The 21,732-nt window shown below is 53.3% G+C and overlaps 4 protein-coding genes across 4 annotated transcripts; 2 read left to right on the forward strand and 2 right to left on the reverse strand.

The window, feature by feature from the left end:
- Positions 1–948: 948 nt before the first annotated feature.
- HMPREF1541_03627 (uncharacterized protein) lies at positions 949–10,074 on the reverse strand (the record flags this gene model as incomplete). Its single annotated transcript, XM_008717978.1, has 1 exon — positions 949–10,074. One exon carries the CDS (start codon positions 10,072–10,074, stop codon positions 949–951), a length of 9,126 nt encoding a protein of 3,041 aa, XP_008716200.1.
- A 928-nt stretch (positions 10,075–11,002) lies between these two features.
- On the reverse strand, positions 11,003–11,745 carry HMPREF1541_03628 (uncharacterized protein; the record flags this gene model as incomplete). Its single annotated transcript, XM_008717979.1, has 4 exons — positions 11,003–11,289; positions 11,336–11,452; positions 11,500–11,613; positions 11,664–11,745. The coding sequence occupies 4 exons, from the start codon at positions 11,743–11,745 to the stop codon at positions 11,003–11,005; spliced, it is 600 nt and encodes a 199-aa protein (XP_008716201.1).
- A 601-nt stretch (positions 11,746–12,346) lies between these two features.
- On the forward strand, positions 12,347–14,045 carry HMPREF1541_03629 (uncharacterized protein; the record flags this gene model as incomplete). The annotated part of the gene is made up of 4 exons (XM_008717980.1): positions 12,347–12,368; positions 12,421–12,492; positions 12,561–12,872; positions 12,922–14,045. 4 exons carry the CDS (start codon positions 12,347–12,349, stop codon positions 14,043–14,045), a joined length of 1,530 nt encoding a protein of 509 aa, XP_008716202.1.
- Positions 14,046–14,688: 643 nt separating this feature from the next.
- HMPREF1541_03630 (uncharacterized protein) lies at positions 14,689–20,901 on the forward strand (the record flags this gene model as incomplete). The annotated part of the gene is made up of 2 exons (XM_008717981.1): positions 14,689–14,755; positions 14,993–20,901. The coding sequence occupies 2 exons, from the start codon at positions 14,689–14,691 to the stop codon at positions 20,899–20,901; spliced, it is 5,976 nt and encodes a 1,991-aa protein (XP_008716203.1).
- Between the last annotated feature and the right edge of the window lie 831 nt (positions 20,902–21,732).

Genomic DNA, 21,732 nt, shown 5'->3' on the forward strand with positions numbered 1-21,732 from the left:
CCAGGTCTCCAGACCGACGCTACGTACCAGGCTATATCTACCACCTAGCCAAAACCTCTTAACCTCTTCACGAACCAACTGTACATTGCCTGAAGACGCATTACTCAATGCCCCCCTCGAGACTTTAAAGCAGATGTGTGAGTGGTGAGACGCGAATGAATATAAAAGTCACTCTCCCAGCGCCACAACCCCGCCCACCAATCAAGCTGACCCATGCCCAACCTTTCAACCCCTTAGGCTATAAGACACAACCGCAAAGCTGGCACGGAATTTACGGCAAAAGCAAGTAACAAACGTGAGTCCATATCAAATTTCCGTCTAAGAGACTGCCCCGCCCCTCGGTGTTCCCCCCTCTCTCTGCCTCCTCACCACAACCTCAAAAGGTCTCAATCAAGTCAAAGCTGCTACACCAACAAAACCAGGTCTCTCCCTGAAAAGTCTCTCAAGAAAGGAATCTTTTTCGGTCACTAACAAACACTAGCTAGGTAGGTAGGTACCACCATGCTGAAGAGCCCTCGCACCCTCCATCGCCAGTGGCCACAAACCCCCGAAAAAATGAAGCATCAATAAAGCCAGCCCCCAGACCAAACGTCCCAATATATATCGTTGCACAAACATACAATCCTCTTCCCCCAGTCTTTAGCTGGAATGGTAGCAAGCTCCCCTTTTGGCCCATTTCGGACCCGCAGTATACAATGAAACAACCCCATTCAAGACCTGTTGTCGCTCCCTCCTATCTCAGAGACCAACGTACGTGACCGTACTCTGACTGGTCTCATTCTTCGTCTTCGTCAGGCTTCTTCTGTTGCCTGCCCTCGTCCTCGCCGATCTGGTTCCAGCGCCGCCAATGCCAATGCCAATGCCAATGGCAGACCCAAACCCAAACGTCCAGCTACTACTACTGCTTCTCGCAGCGTCACCACTCATCACCCTCGTCCGGCCAGGCTCCTAGCTCAGCTTTCCTAGGACCTTCCTTCCGAGCATCAGTACGCTCTTGCGCCTTCCACTCTCGCCATCCGCGCCGTCGCCATCGCTGTCCTCACCGTCATCGCCATCTCTCTTGTCGTCTGGCCCAATGCTCTCGCTACCTCGCCTCTCTCTACTGCTGCTGCCGCTAATGCTGCGGACATCACTCATCAACCCTCCACCCAACGGTCCGAAGCGCACACGCCCTTTCATACTGTCGCCGGCATTGCTGAAATGCCGCCCAAAAGCGTCCTTGAGCAGAGACTTTCCTATGCTCGGACCGACCGCGCCTGACGTACTTGGGCGGATCGTCGCCTGACTATCCTCTCTTTGCCCCCAGCCCTGGCGCATAGCAGGCGGAATAGGTGAAGCCGTGCCTGAGCCGTTAGGTGTGGCAGTCTTTGAGGGGACTTGGAGGCCTGGGCCAACGTGTGACCAGCTCCCAGCGCGAAGCAAGGTGCTGGACGGAGCACTCTCGAAGGGGCTGCTGCCACCGACTTTGTGGCCATTGGCATGCATCTTCGTGCTGGGACCTGTGTGATCGGTCTGAAAACTTCTGCGCGGGCTCTCCTCGTTGTCTTGGCTGAAGGAGTAGAGACTGGCCGACTCGCTTGTGGTGTAGTTGGTTTCGACATTGCGGAGGCTGTCCGTATTGGGAATGAGGGTGCTGGAATTGGCCATCTCGCGCAAACGGTCTTGCGCCTTTTTGTTTGGCCGGTGGTGTGAGAATTTGTTGCCAATAATCGCTCCGGTATGGCTGATGAGCGCCCGGATGACATCTTTCTTGAGGCGAAGAGCCAGGTCCAAATTCGACCACGTCTTGTTCGTGTATTCAAGCGTCGGCATACGGAAGACGAAGTCGTGGAGGTCCTCGATGTTGCGCTCCCCTTTGCCCTTGTAGGACAGACACAGGACGAATGAGTCGAGTTTGACGTGTGCGAGAGTCATATAGTTGGACGCACGGGACAGCATTTGGGAAACGTCGTCTGTGGGCTTGCCCTTGCTACCAACAGTGGACTTGGTACTCGAGCGCTGTTCGTGAGATCCGCTTCGATGAAGGTGCCACCGAGATGAAGACGGCGTGTCAGCATTCTGCTGCGACGAAAGTGCGAGGGCTGAAAGGGAGGTAGAAGAGCCTGCAGTTTTGCCAAATGAGCGAAGAGACGAGGCGGAAGTTTTCCGGACTGGGACTGGGGTTTGTGATACTGTCGCGTGGGAAGAGCTGCTATCATGGCGTCTGAAAAGCCTATGTGCGTGCTCGGATGAGATACCCAGGCCTCGACCTTTGTCTCGCTCTTTATCCTTGTCTTTGGTCGAAGTCGGTGACTTTTCACCGTAGTTGAGATTGTATGTTGGCTTGAGTCGCCGGCCCATTGCACCAGGGGAAGATGTGCGGCGCATCTCACTATTGGTAGGCTGTAGTTCAGGATTTGGTGTCAGAGCCAAGCGTGCTTGTTCGCTTTCCGAGTCGTCATCGTTGCCCAGTGGTTCCATGTTCTTGACATTCAGTGGTGAGAAGTTGCCCGACTCGAAAGCACTTGAGCCGATTCCTGGGAAAATGTATTCGAAAAGTCGCTTGCCTAGTTCGCGCTCAAGCTGAACTTTTAGGGGGTGCATGGTAACCTGGAACTCTTCTAGCACTGGGATGCCGGCTATGGCTTCAAGCATGTACCAGTGGATTTGAAGCATCTTCTGATGCTCAACAATGCTGCCTCGTTTCGATGATTCGTCGTAGTAAGGACCAATAATTTCTGGATACAGAGCAGTCTTGAGCAGGTTCCATCCGCGAATGTGCTGAATTTCCATAGCATTGTGGTTTGAGCCGTCACTGTTGTCAATACGCTCATACACTGCACGACCGAGTTGGAACTCGAGAAGAGGCTCGTCCTTATCCCGCATCAGGTGCCAAACAATCTCGGAGGCGCTCAGATACCATCGCAGGAAGGCATTGCTGTCCGAGTCCTTACGATCTTCGTTCCTTTGCTGGGAGGTGTTGATGGCTTTCATAATAAAGAACAACTCATCTTCACAGCTGGCGAGGTCTTTCTCGAGGTGGATCCTATCCTCCCACCCTTGTTTGTCCAGATACTTGGCATTGATTTGGAAATGAAGCTTCAACTCTTCAAGCTGTCGAATGCGCTCTTGTAGTCGTTCCGCCATTTCCGGAGCGCCTCGAAGATCACTGAAGTCCGAGGCAAGCATGATTTTCTCGAGCCGTTCACTTCGAGTCTTCTCCAGCGGCTCGCTGTAGAGCAGCAAATCCAAGACAATGATGTACATTGTGTAGTATTGCGCCGAGTCACAACTGGCCCGAATCCGTGGGAAATCGACCCACAGCTGGTCCATCCTGCTTTCAGCCCCGTACGCGTTCTTGACATGATCTGTCTTGCTGCCTCCAACTTCTTCATTGTATTTCAGACGCAGCGGGTTGTACTTGTCGTATTGCAAGCGGGCGGAGGTCTTCTGAATGACTCGCTGGAACCCGAACGGATCCAGGTGGAAGTCGAACATTGCTTCAAGAGAAACCCATGGCGGCCAGTCGGAACCAGGAGGACTGCCGTAGCGGTTGCCACTGTACAAATGCAAGTACTTTGCCAAACGCTTCTGATTGGTGACAAAGAACTGGGCGCCATCCATATCCAGAGCGTAGCGGCGCTGCACTAAGCCACTGACATCGTCTGACATCCTTGCCTTGTCCATGATAGCCACAATCTTGAGCTGCATGCCTTTGGCTGAGACCAGCACCACAGACTTGGTGTTTTTCTCACCCTGCAGCTGGATTTGAGGTGCTATCAGACGGAGGTGGTAGCTGTTCATGGGCTGGAAGCTCTCCGCAATGCCTTCTGTGACCTCGGGGATAGTGTCATCGTTCTGCGGGGCGTTGTCGACATCATCGGTATCTCCATCTACGTTCACGAAGCGGTTCGCATCGTTGAGTAACTGCTGAATGCGATCTTCGATTACCGAATCTTCGTCCTTCTCTTCGGTCGGGGAAATGACACTCGGCATCGACGGAATATTTTGGCCGGATTGCTTGCGCTGAGCCTGCTTTGCCTTTGCCTGCTCTTCAACGATATCGAGGATGAACTTGACAGCCCTCCTTGACATGTAGTAGACGAAACCACGGCGTTGGCTAACTTGATGGCTGTAGCGGAGGATCGTATTTCGCAACGAGTTGTTCCATTTTAGCTGGATGTTGTGAATAATGAAGCGATTGTTAAAGTCGCTGGCAAATTCGTCATGAGAGGCAGAAAAGAGGCCATCAATGTCGATATGGGTGCCTTCACTGGGGTTTGGTGAAGAGTCTGCTTCATCAGCCTGTGAGGTTCCCCGAGAGGAGGCCTGATCGGCATCCGTCTGTTCTCCTGGATAAGCATGCCGGCCCAGTCTCTTGAGACCATGCTCGAGAAAGCGTTGCTTGCTTTCAAGCTCGATCTTTTGCTGCAAGAGAGAGTCATGAGCCTCTTTGAGACTGGTGTCATGGTCTCCGTCCCGGACGACTCGTAGCTCATGCTCGCCCATTAATTTATCATGTTTCTTCAGCTTCTCATTGATGTCATTCAGGCGGCTGTCGATCAAGTTCATCTGGACGCGCCTAGGGTCATTGTGGGTAGACATAACACAAAAGTGTGAATCTTCATCGCCAAAAGGGCTAGTTCGGGACTGATCACCCTGAACGGAGTCATTGTGTTCTGTTTGACGGAAGTAAGTTAGTCTCGGTGTGAATGCTAGAGGCAAGATCCTCGTTTCAGGGTTAGACTCGGCTGGGAGAATCCAGTCGAGCTCGACAAAGTCGTCCATATCAATCCAACTGAAATCTAGATCGGGGATCTCGAACTGGCTCATGTCCACGTTTGGAGCGACATCTTGATAGGCGCTTAGTATTTCGGCATTGGCCTTTTTCATGTCTTCCGCTGTCGTGCCTGCTATGCTGGCTGAAAGAGCGCGAAGGTCGGCACGTACGAAATCGAGCTCTGCTCTGTTGATCTTCATCCCACTTGTGCGCATCTGCTTCGATCTGGCCTTGGATAGTGTGTCAAAGTATTCTCGCCGCTGGTGCAGATCGAGCATGAAACTATCGATGCGAATCTTGAGTCCTGTGGCAGACACGACATCTTCTTGGTAGTCTTCGGCGTCCTTATGCTTGTACACGTGGGCGATGAACAGCGGTGAGAGTAGGAGCCCGTACTTGATTGTCGCCAGATGCCGTCCAAACTTCTTGCTGCTCTTGTCTGGCCCCCTCCACAGGGGGCCCTGCCTGATTGGTAGCGACATGACTCCTGAGAAAAGAGACCACCAGTCGAAGAAGTGCGAGAAGAATCGCGGCGTCAAATGCACGCTGTTGTAGCTCTCGGACACTGCGATATCCTCGGACTTCCAGTCGCGATCGAAAGGCGCCGCAACAGCCACCGACAAGTGGATATGGTTGCTGCGAAAGCCTTGAAACGCGTCGTAGTCAGTATGGTCGAAGTCAGGCACTTGTTTGGGATTCTTCAATACTACATCGTAGTGGGATCTGAATCCCGAGGATCGTTCGCCATCCTGTAGGTCTCTTTCGAAGACAAGACCGGCAGTCCACTGCACATTGCCGGAGACTTTCATGATGACCTTCTGGAAAATGGCTGCGTTCCGTTGACTACTGGAACTGGTCAAGCTGTCTGCGTCGTTATCAGACCTCATCTCTGGTGCATTCCGGGCTTCGTGGCTGTAATCAGGTATCGCTAGAACGTATTCACCACTGCGCACAGTCATGAATTTCCTTGGGTCGTCGTCGGAATGTATCAGCCATTGGACATCATTGCGCCAGCACATGACGAAGCCAGCACCGAAGCCCGTGACTACGTACGGGTCTCTTGACCCTTTGAGGCGGAGTTGAACATCTCCATCCCCTTTCCAGTTAACAGTGAGCCGGGAATGGAAGCTGAGCCTGATCTTGTCCCAGAAACCGACACGATCGGAGGGGTCGACCTCGGGCTTCGTGAAACTCTCGATGATCATCATCATATCTTGGATAACAGGTTGGTAGGAGGTACCCCAGGAGATGGTCGTGGGCAAGCTCGTATTGATATCGATCACGGGTTTGGAGTAGGTTTTCACAGGGGACACCGTACGCCGGACATCGATAGAGAAACCTGGGATTTCGCTGCCACCTTCATTCTGCTGTCCTTTGGGCACAATGTCGACTTTGACATGTCGAATTGATTCGTCGTTGCGCCACTCTTCGGCAATGACAAAGTCGGATCTTAGCGACCAACTTGGTAACCGTGGAGGCTGACCAGATCGTATCGCTGGAATATGTAAGAGATTCAGCGGATAATCGCGGAGCATGACCCGTGCCTCCCCCATGTCTAGTGCTAGACTCATTGGAATTAAGAGCGAGTACTGCATGGAATATGGCATTCCTTTGCCGACCTCGTGCAGGAACTTAGGCAAGTCTGCCAGAGGAAAAGAAGGTTTATCAATCACAAGGTGAAAGTCGCTGATGATGATGTCGAGTAGACCTGGCCTATAGGGGATGTCGAGTATCGATTCGTGCTCGTGCTCATCGTGAGGCGCTCCATCAGCACCCGTGAACATTTTGCGAACATTCTTGACGGTGTTTTTCTGGAGAAGCACCATCCAGTCAATTCGCTTCTTCCAACTACGTGCGTTGTGCTCCTGCAGCTTTTGCCAAGCATCATCTGCGTTGAGTTTCGATGTATTCGTAACAGCACAAGTACCGTCCCGATCGTATCTAATCCTCGTGGCTGAACGTCCACTGCGACCGCGGGAAGTGGACCTGGCTCGGCGAGGTTGGTCTGATCGTTCAGGACTGTTCGCTCTGATTGGCGTCGAGCTTGCACTGGCGCTCGGGCTTGGAGGTCTGCTCTTGGATGACCGTCGGTGGCGAGACGTCCCACGTTGGAATCTCTCTTCGTTGAGTTTCCTCACCTTCAATTTATAGGCAGCTTCTCTTGCAAGCCGCTGCTTCTGTTCAACGCGACCTACGTGGTATATCAAGCCTAGTTTCCATTCGAATGGATCGTCCTCGAGCTCGAACATGAAAGCGCGGGATCGGACGGAAACTCGAGGCACCTTCGCAGGACCTTTCGGCTCTTTCTTAAGGATGTATTCGTTCGTACGTGTTCTGAATCGGTGGTGTAATTGCTCGATGGACTTGACAGTGTTGACGATGTTATCGAAGACGAGATACATCCGAAGGCCATGCGGACACGCCAGCCTGGTGAAGTCCATGGATACATCGACGGAGTTCTCCTCGACGAATCCGCTCGCCGTCTTCTTCTTGCTGTGGCGCATGTCCACTCTGAAATTGTTGATGGTTACCAGGCGCGCCCATGCCCCCTTAATGTAGGGCGACTGCACATGTAGCCGAAGCAACTCAGAGCGTAAGAACGGCGCGGACCACCTATGGCGGCCTGTAGCCAGGTTGTAGATTTGCAACATTAAAGGAGGATCTGCAGGCAACGAGGCTTTGACTCGGACATAGGACGCCTTCACGTCAATCGTCGTAAGCTCGACTTGACCAGCGGATGAGAAACGAGAATGTGGAGGAGCTTCGGGCTCTAGCCTTGTCACAGTGGTCGAGACGGGCTGGGTAGCGTTCACTGGGCCGGTAAAGGCATCCCTCAAAACCGATCCAGCGATGCCAATTGAATAGAAACGATAGAGCGAGAATTCGAGGTATACTGCCTTTACGGCAGAATGGACGTGGAAGATTGGGCTCTGAAGATCGCGTGAAGTGCTGCAGGCGACTTCGAACCGCGGGACGGAAAGGAAAGGATTTGCCTCCCATCGGTCGAGATTCTCGATCACAAAGCCCTCCAGGTTGCGTCCGTGCATCGTCAAACGGCGGCCATCCGTAGGATGTGTCGTTCGCCCACCCCTCGAAGGGGATGTGGGTGGTGATAGATGATGGACGTGAGAGAAGCTTTCATCGTTGCGAACAGAAGTGCTCGTTTTGCGTTTGCTTGTAGGGCTCCGTGTGATCTCGGCCTGCTGGGATCGGTAGTCCACATTCCAAGACTCGAGCTCGAATGCAACGCCTCTGGTTTGAGAGGAGATGCTGGAATCCACGCCAGCGGTCTCCATGCTGCAATTTGAGCCCTCGAGATGGATCTCTAACAGCCATGGAGAAATTCGGCGCAGGAATGCAGATTGAGGGCTCTTAGGCTTCGGCGTTAGCTTCTCAGGCTCAACATTGCGTCTGAAATGGCGGACAATGTTGTAGATGCCCTGGCTGACTTCTTCCCGAACCATCAAGACCGAGAACGTTTTCAAGTTGCCATATATGACAACTAAAACTTCAGTCGAGGCTGATACATTGATCTTGAGCTCCAGGTTCTCAGTGACGACGAGGTTGTGTTTCTGGCCCGATGCAGACTGGTAGTATAGCTGATGGGACACAACCCGAAAATTGGACGCCAGAGAGTACAGCAGCTCTCCACTCATCGAGTGCGACGATTCGAGGTCCAAAGATATGGACGATATGGCCGATATGATCATATCAAACTCACCAGGCTCCGCATACTTGGGATCGGCCACCGGTAAAACAAATCGGACAACAGGTTCGTGTACCGAGAACTTGATGCTGGCCTTTGGTAGAAGCTTGGATACCATGCGATGCCGGCTTTGAACCGTGTTAGAGCTAGGCTCTGATCTATTTGGCAGCAAAGCAAGAAGTCGAATGATATGCTGCGGCACTAAATCGAGTGACGGTGAAGTAACAACAAAATTGGCGAAGAGTATGTTCTTGTTGCGCTCCGAGATGTCTTGCTCCTGTGAGAGAGTCATCGTTTTCGATGGCAGAGTGGTCCTGATAGTTGTTGTAGCCATGGGAATGTACATCAGCTTGTGAGATTTGGTGTCGTCTTCGTCTAACGTAACTGAGAGGGAGACGGCTGCCAGGAGCGCCTGGTGCGCGACATCTTCTTTGGCAAAGTACATGCGGTGGGCAGGCGTATTGTGTTGGAGTCGATGCAAATCGATACCAATTTCGTGTGTGACGATATTGGCCATCAGTGGCAGATTGGCCTGCCGCAAAGTCTCCAGCTCCTTCGACACGCGAATGAAGCTTAGACCGACCTGGATCTCCTGCACGCCCCTCAAGATCGAGCTGAAAAATTCCTTTGAGTCGGCGACGGTTTGCACTATAGACGCCTCTCGACTGCCAGGGTTATCAAGCTCTTCAACCACATCCTCCAAAGAGATCTCCGATACAGGACTCGTAGGACTGAGAGGGCTCATTGGATGGTGAACGGTATGGAAGGCGCGCGTTTCTTCTTTTGCCCGGCGCCGGAGACTTTGACTTCGACGGCTCAATTGCAACAGGTCGTCCACGGGAATGTACATGCGACCTGCTTTCAGGGCGATCGATGTATCTCGAAGACCTTCTTTGTCTCGATAGATCAGCCCGTGAATATTGATAGTCATGGCATCCAAGACCTCCACTGGCTCGTTGGTGCCAACCCCTAGGAGAACGCTCCGGACGGTAAAGATCCATTCTGCAGGTTTCTGAGTGCCCAGCGGATCTTTCTTGTGTCTGAACAATCGCGTACGGTCAAGAAGCTTCCGCCGCGTATGTACAGCTGCCGTGAAGCCGGTCACCTGAACACTGCCAACATTCAAGACCTCCAGGCTTGTGTCGTCGGCCCGTATATCAACCATTCGAAGCCATTTGATTCTTCGATGCAGGCGCTTAATTTGTTCCTTCACGTGAGTCAGCTTTTGCCAGAGCTGCGACCTCTTATCCTTCCTCGGCTTCTTGTTGGTAGTCTTCTCGGGTGGTGTGCTAGTTCTTCGCAAGAAGCCATTGGGTTTGGAGGGCGGGTTGTCAATGGTGGCCGGATCGACCGTGATCTTCAGTTCGGAGAATACGAGGCTCACCCATGTTGGCTGAGCAAATGTCGGTCTGTGGAGACTGAGGCCGAGGCCTCGCAGGTCTACCCTGAATCCTTCTCTGGGGGAGAATGAAATATGCCGCAAGCTGAAGTAGCCAATACGTTGGACGGATATCCCGGTCGCAATCCGGATAACAGCAAGTAACACGAAGGTAGCCAAATAGGCGAGGAGACAGACACCGGCGACTGAGGTAATGTTTATCAGAGCCATACCGGACTGTTTGGGTCGCGCTCAGCGCGAAACGGTTTTTTGGACGAGACAGATGCCCGCAAAGGGCTCATGTCAGGTTGTACGGCGCAGATCTTTGTTGTCGCGCATGGCTGTTGAATTCGGAACTCCGTTCCCTGAACATATACGAGCGTCTCTATATTCCCAGACCTTGAGACTCGCAGTCCTGCCCAAGACGAACTATCCGGAAAGGTTGGGAAGGAGTGGAAGCTGCGCGGCGAGCAAAACACGTTGGGAGGCGCCGGTGCGCGGTTGGTGTCGATGGTGGGCGCTTAGAGTTCAGCTTCGAGTCTCCATGCAGCGATGACTAGAAGCGAAGACGAGTAATGATGTGAAGGCAGGAGTACAGTCTGGCGGTCGTGGCGGGTGTGGAAGAACTGCGGGCGACGCTCGCACTCGCTGGCGCGCAAGGGCCGCTCCTGCAGAATGACGATACGAAGTGGATCCCCTACCACAACCCGCTGGCTGGTACTACACTGCTGAATCAGTCGACGCCACAGGATCGGCTGCGATAGGGCTGCGATAATAACATAATCTATTGGGTATACACTAATCTAGTCTATTAATACAGCGGTGCATCGACCTCAGTAACTCGTATTATCTGATACCAGGCAATGAATCTAGGCCTTCGCTTGGACGAAAATTGGGTCTTCCTAGTAAATGGTTGTTCAAGCTGGTCAGTCTGCAGAAGAGCATCCATCACCAATCTGCCAAAGATACATCACAAACCTGGGTCCGTTGTTGCCGCACGGTGAGCGTCGATTTGCCTTCACGGAACAAGAAGCTCCAGCGTGGAAGACATTCTCCGTGTGTCATGGCAGCGCCCAGAAGCCAGCAGAGAGCGAGGGCGAGCATTCCCAGATCTCACCACATCTGTTTGACAACCTCCAGAGTAGTAGAACACCGGCAGTCACCTTTTCGAGGTAACCGAAGCTTTCTGCTGCTGAAGAGCCGCAATCTGTCCATCAACAACAGTAATTTGTGTGTCAAGCCTGTCAATCCTTGCCCTTATCAGCGTTTCGTAGTCTTCATCGGAGACAGACTTCAGCGGCATCCAACGGCTACGGGACACTCGCTCAAGAAAAGGTGTCGTGTCCGGCTCTGCATTCAGTCGATCGTATGTAGCGCTGTATGCTATCTGGCATGTGCAAGTCAACAGCCCGATTATCCCGGCAGGACGCCAGATTGGATTCCGCTCTGTGCGCTGTCAGCCCTCTTCCAGCCATGAGCGGCCGGAACTTACGCCATAGACCGGCAACGGCACCTGACACAGCCCCTGACAGACCTGTCGCGAGGATCTTCGTAGACCGTTTCTCTCGGTCCGCTGCGGGCAGTGCATCGAGAAACAACCCTCTCATGACTAGACTGGGTGAGCAGGGACTTGCGTGCGGCAACGGGGTGACCAACATATTGTGGAGGCTCCATAGTAACCGCTCGACAAGCCAACGGCGGCGGCGAACGGCAATGGGTGAGCTGACCGGAAGAACCCGTAGACACCGCCACCCGTGAAGCCAGTTATACCTGAGCGCCATCGTTAGGACCCTTCGTCGCCTTCTGTGGTTGCAACCTACCAGTAGCTAAGCCGATCTTGGCCGCGAATCCTAGGGGCTGCAGCACATGTGTGCTCAATCCATCATCGGGTTTTGAAGACATGACTATACATCGTGAGCCAAGTGCTCACGATTCCGACCCCGCGTAGTAGGACCCAATGCTGAGCATGATCGCAATAATGAAGCCGGCGCAGACAGTAACACCCATGGTGCTGGAGCTGCTGGTGAAAGGACGTCCGTGCCAAGACCAGACGAAAATGCGCTAAAAGTGTGACGCTCGGAAGAAAAGGCGAACGACCCCAATAAGATGGTAGCCCTTTTTCTCGACATCGACCACCACTACACCCCTCCCTCGACTCCATCTGAATCTCACTTGTCGTCTCGCGTCATAGCCGCGCACTGAAGCCGGCCATCGTGAGCATCACCTACCGACTTTTACCGTCCGTTGTGTGAGGCTGCTTCGAACCGAAGCGCCCTGCATCGACAACCGCAATCATGGGTGCGTCGCTTCATGCCCGCATCCAATTTCGCAGACGACCCTTTCGTCCTTTGCATCCCATGGCTGACGTATGCTATAGCGCCGAAGAAGAAGACTGAGAAGATGTCCCTCGGGACCTTCCTACAAGACGAGAGTACGGACGACCGGACCCCAATACCTGATGAGATATTAATAAGAGACAGACTATGGATCGTGGGCCGATGAGATGGAGGACATGCCACTCCCCAGTGTGTACTCTTCAATGTGCTCAACGTTCTCTGGCTGACAAACTCGCAACAGTGACCGATTCTCGTCCCGGCTACGGCTCCGAGCGCAGAGGCTTCGGCGGCTCAGGCGGTGGCGGCTTTGGTGGTGGTTTTGGTGGGGACCGCTCCAATGCCGAGCGCTCGTATGGTAGGCACCACTTCAGTGCAAGACAGACGAAGACGAAGCTGACCGTCGTTCAGAACGCCAAGGGTACTCCGTGCGCGAGCAACTGCCCATGCCCACTGCTCCTCCCTACACAGCTCATCTTGCCAATCTCTCATTCGATGCATTGGAGGACGATGTTAATGATTTCTTCCGCGATTGCGAAGTCAAGGAAGTGCGCATCGTGAAGGACAAGATGGATGATAAGCCTAAGGGATTCGGCTACGTTACATTTGATAGTCTCGAGGGCCTGAAGACCGCTCTCAACCTCAGCGGCGGCTCCTTGGCTGGCAGAGCAGTGCGTGTCAGTGTCGCCGAACCTCGTAAGTCTGCAAGTCATACGCGACAGACTCAGAAACTGACTCAAGACAGCGAAAGATCGAGTTGACCCGTCACGTGATCTGAGCGACTGGTCTCGCAAAGGCCCGTTACCTGACCTTCCAAACCAACGTAGAGTTTCGGATCGCCCCACGTTCAACAGGTTTGATGACAATCGTTCCGATGCTGGCAGCGAGCGAGGTGGCAGACGCGGCTTCGAGCCTAGTGGCGATGGAAAGGTTCGAGACTTTGGTAACTGGGAGCGTCGGGGTCCGCTTCCCGCAACACCTGGCCAGGGTACATCTCTCCGTGATGGTGGCCGTCAGCAAAGCAAAAATGGGCCCGACTTCCGCCACAATTCCCCATCGTGGGGCGAAGGCAGATCTCAGGATGGTTCCCGCCCGCCAAGACGAGACCAGGATAGGCCTGCTGTTGACAGACAACCTACTGCGCCCGAGCTTGACAACGAGTGGCGATCTGGTATGAAGGCTGCCCCAGCGGTCAAATCACCGACACCTGACGACAGCAACCCACCGTCACCTCGTCCGGCAGCTGCCCCAGCAACCCGGCCCAGACTCAATCTCCAGAAGCGTACAGTCTCAGAGGCTGAGCCGGCTACTTCCCCTGCGCCTGGCTCCGACTCGAAAGCAAGCCCTTTCGGAGCCGCCAAACCGATCGACACAGCCGCCAGGGAGCGAGCCGTTGAGGAGAAGCGTCAGCTGGTGATCCGAGAGCGCAAGGAAGCGGAAGAGAAAGCACGTGCGGAGAAAGCAGAAGAAAAACGTCAAACGAGAGAAAAGGGCGAGTCTGATAAGCCTGAATCACCAAAGGCCACCAAGCAAACGCCAAAGGGCGAAGAGGACGAGGAAAAGCCTGCTGGACCAAAATTCGACATTCTTCGTCGCGCAGAGTCGGGTACCAACGATATGATTGCGGATGATCAGGACGAAGATGTTGCACCCACGGATGACAAAGCCGTCAAGCCCAAGGAGATCGTGGTGCCCGCATCGCAGGCTAATGGATCATGGAGAAAGGCTCCTGGCGCAAAGTCACCAGGTCCTAAATCACCCGAGGCCTCGACCGCCGAGGCTTTGGAGGAGGACGGCTGGAGCACTGTGTCTAAGCCCGGCAAGCAACGGAACAATCGACGCGGCGGGCCAAGAGCCATCGCTTCTTGAACGGTGCGACGACGACATGAGCAGCATCGATCCGGCGCAGGGCTGACTGCCGCACCCAAACAAAGACTTTTGCCTGTACAGTATTGACGGACCGGGAAGAATGCTCGAGCATTGTTTCTGACGGAGCAGGCAGCCCTGATTTTGGCTATCACACTCAGCTCATTGACACTGGGGATGGAACAAGAGTGAGTGGGTGGAAGAAAAGCAAATATCTCGTTAAGCGCTTCGTTTCATGCGAGGGCTGGTTCCGGAGCGATGGAGAATGGCAGGCTCTTGCTATCTTTTCAAGATCAACGTGCTTAGTATCTGTGGAACAGACCAGTGGCTTCATACCTGCAATGACAAATAGAAAAAAGCCTCAAATAATCTCAACTTCATCGAGTGTCTGTTCACGGCAATTCCAGCCTGTCATTGTAGAAGGATCAGAATCCCTCAGATAATTGTAGTTAAGGGGGCTGCCGGACCTGATCCTTCGGGGCACTGCCAAGACTGCGGCGTCACCCGGACATGTTGTGACCGCAAAAAATGTGTTGCAACCCCGCCATCGCAGAAAAAAGACCGCCCTCGTTCGAACCACACTGTCTATGCTGCGGAATTTGTCGAATAGCACGTGCAGATCACACCTCGCTATGGGTCGCATGTCATGGAGAAAAGCTTGGACAAGTTGATCGAGCACTTGCTAGGAGAGATCGCGCTATGTGGTCCTGGAGGTAAGTCCGACTCGCTCTTTCTTGGTCATCCTACGCCCTCACCACCTGCCGCTCATCCCGACGGCGACTGTTCAATTCCAAGTTTGAACACTATGGCAAACTTTTTGAACATCTTCCGAAGAGTGTGTAACGGGCTCTACTGCGCTTCTGTCCCACACTCTTAAGCGACAAACTCGTCGATGACTTTTGCACTTTTTGCGGGACAGATGTCTTGTTGCTAACACGTGACCTGGTCAGGCGCGACGGTATCTGAACTGACAAACTTCATCGACGACTTCTATTACGATCGACGCCAAAATGGTCTCTCCAGTCATTCCATATCTCAAGTTGTCGACGACGCCTTTGTCGCAAGCGTGTGGAGATGGCTTGGACGCCATCCAGACATCTACATTGGGAAGGACAAAGAACACAACAACACTCCTCTACGGTCCCTCATACAGCCCAATACACCCTTGATCGATCAACACGCGACCCTCCCGCGCATCTCCGTCAGCAAAGATCGCATCTACCAAGCTATTTGTGGCCACGAGCCCGATGACAAGCGAGTCTTCAAATCTGAATACGGCTTGTTGATAGTCATTGCTGCCGCGAGGTCTGATGGCATTCTGCAGGGTGAGCTGGGACGTGTTGCTGGTCAAGACAAGCGATCAGTCCCAAAACGAACCGATGCTCTCCACGCCAAAGGCTACATCATCAAGGAGACAGTCATCTTGAGGGGATTTAAGTCTAGCCGCTTGACCTTACGGCGATTCGCAACACAAGAGCAGATCAACAAAGCCGGGAGCGGTCTATCCGAGGCACCTCCTGCTGTTCGCCGAGAACGTACACTTCGCGACCTACTAAATGATGTAGCTACAGTCTTCGGTAATGCTGCCCTCATTGAATCGGAAGACCTGGCCAAGCGTGTGCGTATGACATCTCAACTGGCTCAGAAAGCATTGGTCAAGGTTCTCCGAACACTAGCCAGGGCTGGATATGTCAAAAAGGTAAAAGCTGCAGTGGGTGAATCTGCCCATACAGGTGAGCCCAAGGTATGCTTTCAACGCCTACGAGATTTTGCGCTCACAGACTTGGATCTCTTCATGGATGCGCCATTCACCTTAGATCGGGGACTGGGCGAAATATTTGCTGATTTAGAGTCGAGCTCAGCTGATGGCGCTAGCGGGACCTCTAACAGCGATCACGCAGCCATCCAGTGGAATCCGGACAGAAACGTTGCCAATACCTTTCAGCACGCAGCAGCATTGGCTGGAGCAACAGGTATCACCATTGCCAGCGCTAGAGAGGCAATTACGGGTCTCAGCATCAAGCGTCCTGTGGAGTCTCGGCTTGATCGCCTCTCATTCGCTTCACTATCGGCTCAACCACAACATCTCCGTCACCTGGCACTGGTTAGGAGTGGCAAAAGTGCTGCAGGTGGTGTGCAATATACTCACCACTCTCTCCCTGCCTTTCTGAATGAGTTAGAGCAAGGAAAGATCGACGCAGGCCAGGTGCGCGGTACGAACGCCCTTGGCCGTGGCGATAACACCACAACTACCCAAAACATCTCAGCAGAGCCGGCTACCTTGGATGCCTTTGGCTTTCCTATCGTACGGGACAGAAAACTAGTTCGTGATGGTCCTAAGAGCCTTACGGAATGCTTAAGATCAGTGCCAATAGAAGATGCTGGAAATCACCACGACGAGTCTAGCGACGAAGCTCCCCGTACAGGAGAACACACCGGGGCCCAGCCCCGAGCTCCGGATACTAGGGCGGTTCAAGCAGCGGGGCTTCCATTGGTGTCAAACGATGTATCCTTGGCTGGTTCTCCGGACCTAATTCCCAAGAGGCGAAAATACACACGCAAGAAAGTGGACGACCCTGACGATGGAGTGATACGCGGGCGACCCCGCAAGTTTCTCGCTGGCACGGAAAAGTTCTGGCAATATCACTTCTGGCAAGCCAGGCTCGAGGCTGAAGGTCCGCAGGCTAAGAAAGCCGGAACAATGAGTCACCCCGCTGGAAAGACGATCTTTCGAAATCGCCCAAAGAACTTCGACGAAACCCTGGTTCGTGCTAGGGAGGCGGGGCTTACGTTACCCAAGCTTGCCGCTGATATTTCTGAAGAGTGGGTGCAGAAAACACAGACTGTACTGGAACGCCAGGATCCAGGCGGATACGTTACACCTAGTGGCATGCATCTATTCACCGGTCTTCGCACGTCGCAGATATTGATCGTGCGTTCCAACAAGTTACAAACCTTGGACTTCCGCGAGTGTCCCAAGGTGTATGCATATCGCTTCATGACTTCAATGGTTGCACACAGCTCGCAAAACTGGAGATGGTATCCAACGAAGCCGCCACGGCACAAACGGGCCAAACCGCTACCGCCTCCCAAACTTGATGTCGAACATCCAGACGAGCTACTCGAGGCTTTCGGCAAGATACCTCGTCTAGGTGTCTTCTACAGCAATGGTGAGAGAGAGGATGATTCGAATTCACACCAACAGCTAGAAACATTACCGCAGGTCACTTCCGAAGAGTACCGGGAGCTTATGGCAGAGACAGATGTTGACAGTGAGGTCGAGCGCCGTGAACAGGAGGAGAAGGCCAAAAATAAGTCAAAACCACCCCCAGTTCCTCAGCACGATACGCGCGGAGGGAAAGCGGCAAGCCCGACGCAACCCTATCGACGTTCAACAAGTTCCAGGCCTGCAGCTGATGTGGCACATCGTCAAGGAATTCCTGTCACGACGCCGACCGCAGATCCTGTCAATTCCCGTCGATCGTCCTTTCAATTCAAATTTAACCATGAGGGAATCAGTGAACCATTCGATCAGTCGCCGTTGCAGAGCAGGCCATCGCGGCAGCGAAAATTGACACGGAAAGCGACGGCCTGGCTTGCCAGTGAAGGGCATGCTGGCTCGGTTGGATCTCCACCAGCTATATCTGCATCTGCAGTAGAGTCCGCCGATGAAGATGCTCCTGGAGAAAAGGACGATCGGCCGGATGCTGGGGGTTCACTTTCTGAGCACCTGGTATTTCCCAGCACAGCCGCGTCACTACCGCCTGGCAGCTCGGCGTCTGTGTTTGCCGTTTCGTCGTCCTCAGACCCGGCTCGCGCTACAGATGCTACATTTGCCTCTCCTATGGAAAACTCCGGAACCCCAGCGAAGTCAACTCCTTCGCGAAGACCGATCAAACGACGGCTATCAGATCGATTTGACGTCAGCGAACGTCTGCCGAAGATCCGCAGACTTGATCCTACGAGCGCTGGCACTTTATGTCGCCACGTGATACTGAGCCTTTTCCAGCGTAGTGGAGGCGTTGCCGTGCAAAATCCGTCTCTGATCCGGCAGTGCTGCAGTAGCCTCTGGAAGGAAGCTGGAGGCGATGATCTACCAGACCTCTTACTGATTAGACATACGCTGGATTCTTTGGTCAACGAAGGGCAGTTAAAGAGGCACACCTTCACTTTCCGTGGCAAAGGAGGCATAATGCTGTCAAGAATCATCCTTTTTCCTGCAGCGATCGACCCTTCAGATTTGATTATTCAAGATCTCAAACAGGCCATTATCGACGCTGACCCCATGGAATATGTTCCTTCCGAATGGCAGAAACATTCTTCTCTGAGCAGAGATCAGAACGTCCCGACTCTCCAAGCTGAATCTGGCGAAGGCTTGGCGCAAGGCCATCCTAGAAAGGCTGAGCCACTACGCTCTCCGCCAAAGAAACGACAGCGTCAAACCCGGCGCCGATCTTCAGTCACAAGTCGAAGCAGAAGCGGTACCCCAAGCTCAGTTCCACCGTCTCCGGCAACTGGCTTCCTCACCCTAAAGGCGGGTCGCAGTTCGAGCATAACTTCAGAATCCAGCGTGGCTAGCTCCGCAGATGAGCCCAGCTATGTTGGCTTCCTTACGTTGAAGGTTCCACGTCTGAGCACGCTTACACAAGTACAGCAGTTCAACGCCACTCTCAGAAAGCCGGATTATCTGGAGACAGCCCCAACCATTGCACAAGTGCCTGAAGCACCAAAAGCGATAAAGCAGAGGAAGCCACGAGCTTCAAGATCGAAGAAGAACTCTAATCTCCAGCAAATCATCTGGAAGAAGCCCACGCTGCCCGAATCTTTAGAAGCCATTCTCGAAGAGGAGTACGCGCAGGGCTCCGTCAGTCGACCATCCGAAAGCGAAGATGAAACCATGCAATTTTCATCTCTGGTAGATACGGTGCAGGCTTGGGAAGAGCGACTCACTGAGAAGCTCACGGACATCAAGGTGCCCTGGAACTTCATCAACCACACTGCCGCCTCGTTTCATGTTCCATCGTCTGAAGCAGCTTCGTGGTACCTGGTCGAATTCGATCTCGAGGGAAGATCATTGGAGAAAGAGGCCGGTGAACCGCAATCGTGGCTGCCTTTTTCTCAAGTCTTAGAAAAGCTAAGGCTGGAACCGGGCTTAGGCTCTCGCGCTGTGAGTACGTCAAACAAGCGGAGAGTCACGCGTCAAGATACCGGCTCCATCCGCAAGAAGCGTCGGTTCAATTTTGAGGATGTCGATTTTGGCGATGCAGGGCGCAAGCGGCGTCAAAGACAAGATGACACAGATTACGATGCAGTCGAGATCGCCACGGAACCTCAACAGGATAGGCGGCCCTCTTCCCGCAAGAAAAAGGGCAATCCCCCCGAAAGTCAACATGCAGCTATGCTGTCTAAAACATCAAACGAAGACCTCTTCCGGATTGCTGTATCGGTGGTCGTCGTCAGAACGCTTATTGGAGGCCCGGATAAAACTATCAACTGGACCATTGTCAATCGGCTCCACCCAGGTTTGCAACGAAGCGCCTTGATCTCGCGATGGAAAGCCATCGAGTTTTCCTATATGACCGAACTGGAGTCGATGACAACAGCATTGCGTTCTGAGTACTTGGAAGCGGTTCAGACGTTCGAGGTGGCGCTGGTCACCGCAGCTAATCAAGCTGAGTCACCCTGGGACGATATTTTTGGCTGGGCTCTCAGCACGCTTCCGAGGTTCGTCGAAGAGGCTGTGCTACCGTCAAGCCGTGCCATGCTGCTGACCAATTACAACCTGCGTTATCCGTCTCAAGAGAACATTCGCCCACTCCTTGCTCCGCATGCTGCACACCGCGCATTCGAGCGTGAGGAGATCATCGCGAGTGTGCCTTTCAGTGCGCCCCTAATCCAGCCTCTGAGCACCGATAAGCTCAAGGTGTTGGCAAGGCCACTAATTCTGGCAACGCTCCTGACATCCCCTTTCACAACCCGCGTAGCTTCTCTTGCCTCACAGCGCTTGGTAGCTTTGACCTTCGACCGCAACGCTGCGGAGCAAGCAGTGGCTGAGGCGCTCGTTGAGCTTCAGTCACATAAGATTCTTGTCAAGAATGACACAGCGATGAAGCGGACTCCTGCATTGGTTGAAAATGGCAAGTGCGCATACAAGCTCACGGAGAAAATGACCGAAGTCCTGGAAGTGAACCGGACCATCCACTGGATGACGCTCAAGGAGGCTGCCGATTACAAGCTCAGTGTGCTCGACGAGGCATTCGCGCATGGCGAGGTGGTCGAGATCCCAAACCAAGGCAGCATGACCAACGGGCAGATGCTAGCTGTTATAAACCTCATTAATAGCGAGATGCTCACAATGCGGCCGGGCTATGGTGGCATAAAGTCCAGGTATGGGATTGCATGGGAGCGAGTAGGGTACCAGACAAGACAGCTAGAAGCCAAGGAGCTAGGATTTGAAGTTGTCTTGGAGCCGACTGATGCTTACCCGTTCGGCGACGTGGCCGAGGAAACCAGAGGCGAGGCACCAAAGCGATGCAACGATGCAAGCTGGCCACTCTGGGTGGATGTGCTCGACAACTTCCTCGTTGAGGTTTGGGAAAAAGTTCTTGCCGCGGTCGTGGGAATGACTCACATCAGGCCCGGTATCCAAGCCGGCGAAATCAAAGAAACGCTAGGGGAGCTACTGACAGAGCACGAGATCTGTTCGGTTCTGGAATGGGCAGAAGCGAAGCATTTCGTTGCCAAGACCGGCGGTGGAAATGGTTGGGAGGCACTGAGATGGTGGTGGATGTGTTTGGGAAGGCTTGCTGATTGGAAGCTCGACGACGATGGAAGCTTTCCCGCCACCCAGGACGCCTAGGGGGCTATGTTCGGTGCGGTGCCAGGTCTTTGAACGCTGCTGACTCACATGGACGGCAACTCCGGACATGTAACATCATGATTTCACGTGTACAACACACTTACGACGAGATACCCCAATGCTGCACTGTCTAATAAATTAATATTGTGCTTTGGATTCTTGGTAGCGAGAAGGGAGTCCCTTTGCTTAGCGGGTTGGCTGCTCTAGTGCTGAACGGGAGATAGCTGATGAAAGACGGTCGCGCCGCATGCAGTTCCTCTTTCAACCTAGCCGCTATTGAAAGCCACTTCTCCTTTCGAGAAGTCACACATCGATGATCGTAAGGGAGGCAGCGAAGGCGGTCTGCTGCGTAAACATACCATAGGCCGGCAAATTTTATCCTTTCTGGGACACACTAGTTCGGTGGCGATTCCGTCGGTTTTCTTGGTCCCGAATTCTCTTTTGACGTCTTTCAGAACGTCCCACGCAGGGTCAATCTCCTTGCCACCTTCTAACCATATATAATTGCCTCCAGAACGCTGTCAAAAGATGTCAGATGCCTCGACGGAAACGCCCATACGTTCCCAAAATCAAAGGTTGTTACGAATGTTCCCAGCGTCGAATCCATTGTGACAGGACGCAGCCGAAATGTGCGAAATGTGTTGCTAGAGGCATCCCCTGCAGTGGACTGGGCATCAGGTACAGGTTCATTGATGATGCCGTCCCGAGTTCTTCTCTATCCCAATCACGCGTTTCTTCCGGGGTTTACAATAGTGGATCAAGTAATCCGTCGTCTCAAGGCCCGTTACAAGAGAAGCGACGTACTTCTCATAATGAAGAAGAGTCCTCTTT

The sequence above is a fragment of the Cyphellophora europaea genome (genome assembly GCF_000365145.1).
Source record: "Cyphellophora europaea CBS 101466 unplaced genomic scaffold supercont1.3, whole genome shotgun sequence".
NCBI lineage: Eukaryota > Fungi > Ascomycota > Eurotiomycetes > Chaetothyriales > Cyphellophoraceae > Cyphellophora > Cyphellophora europaea.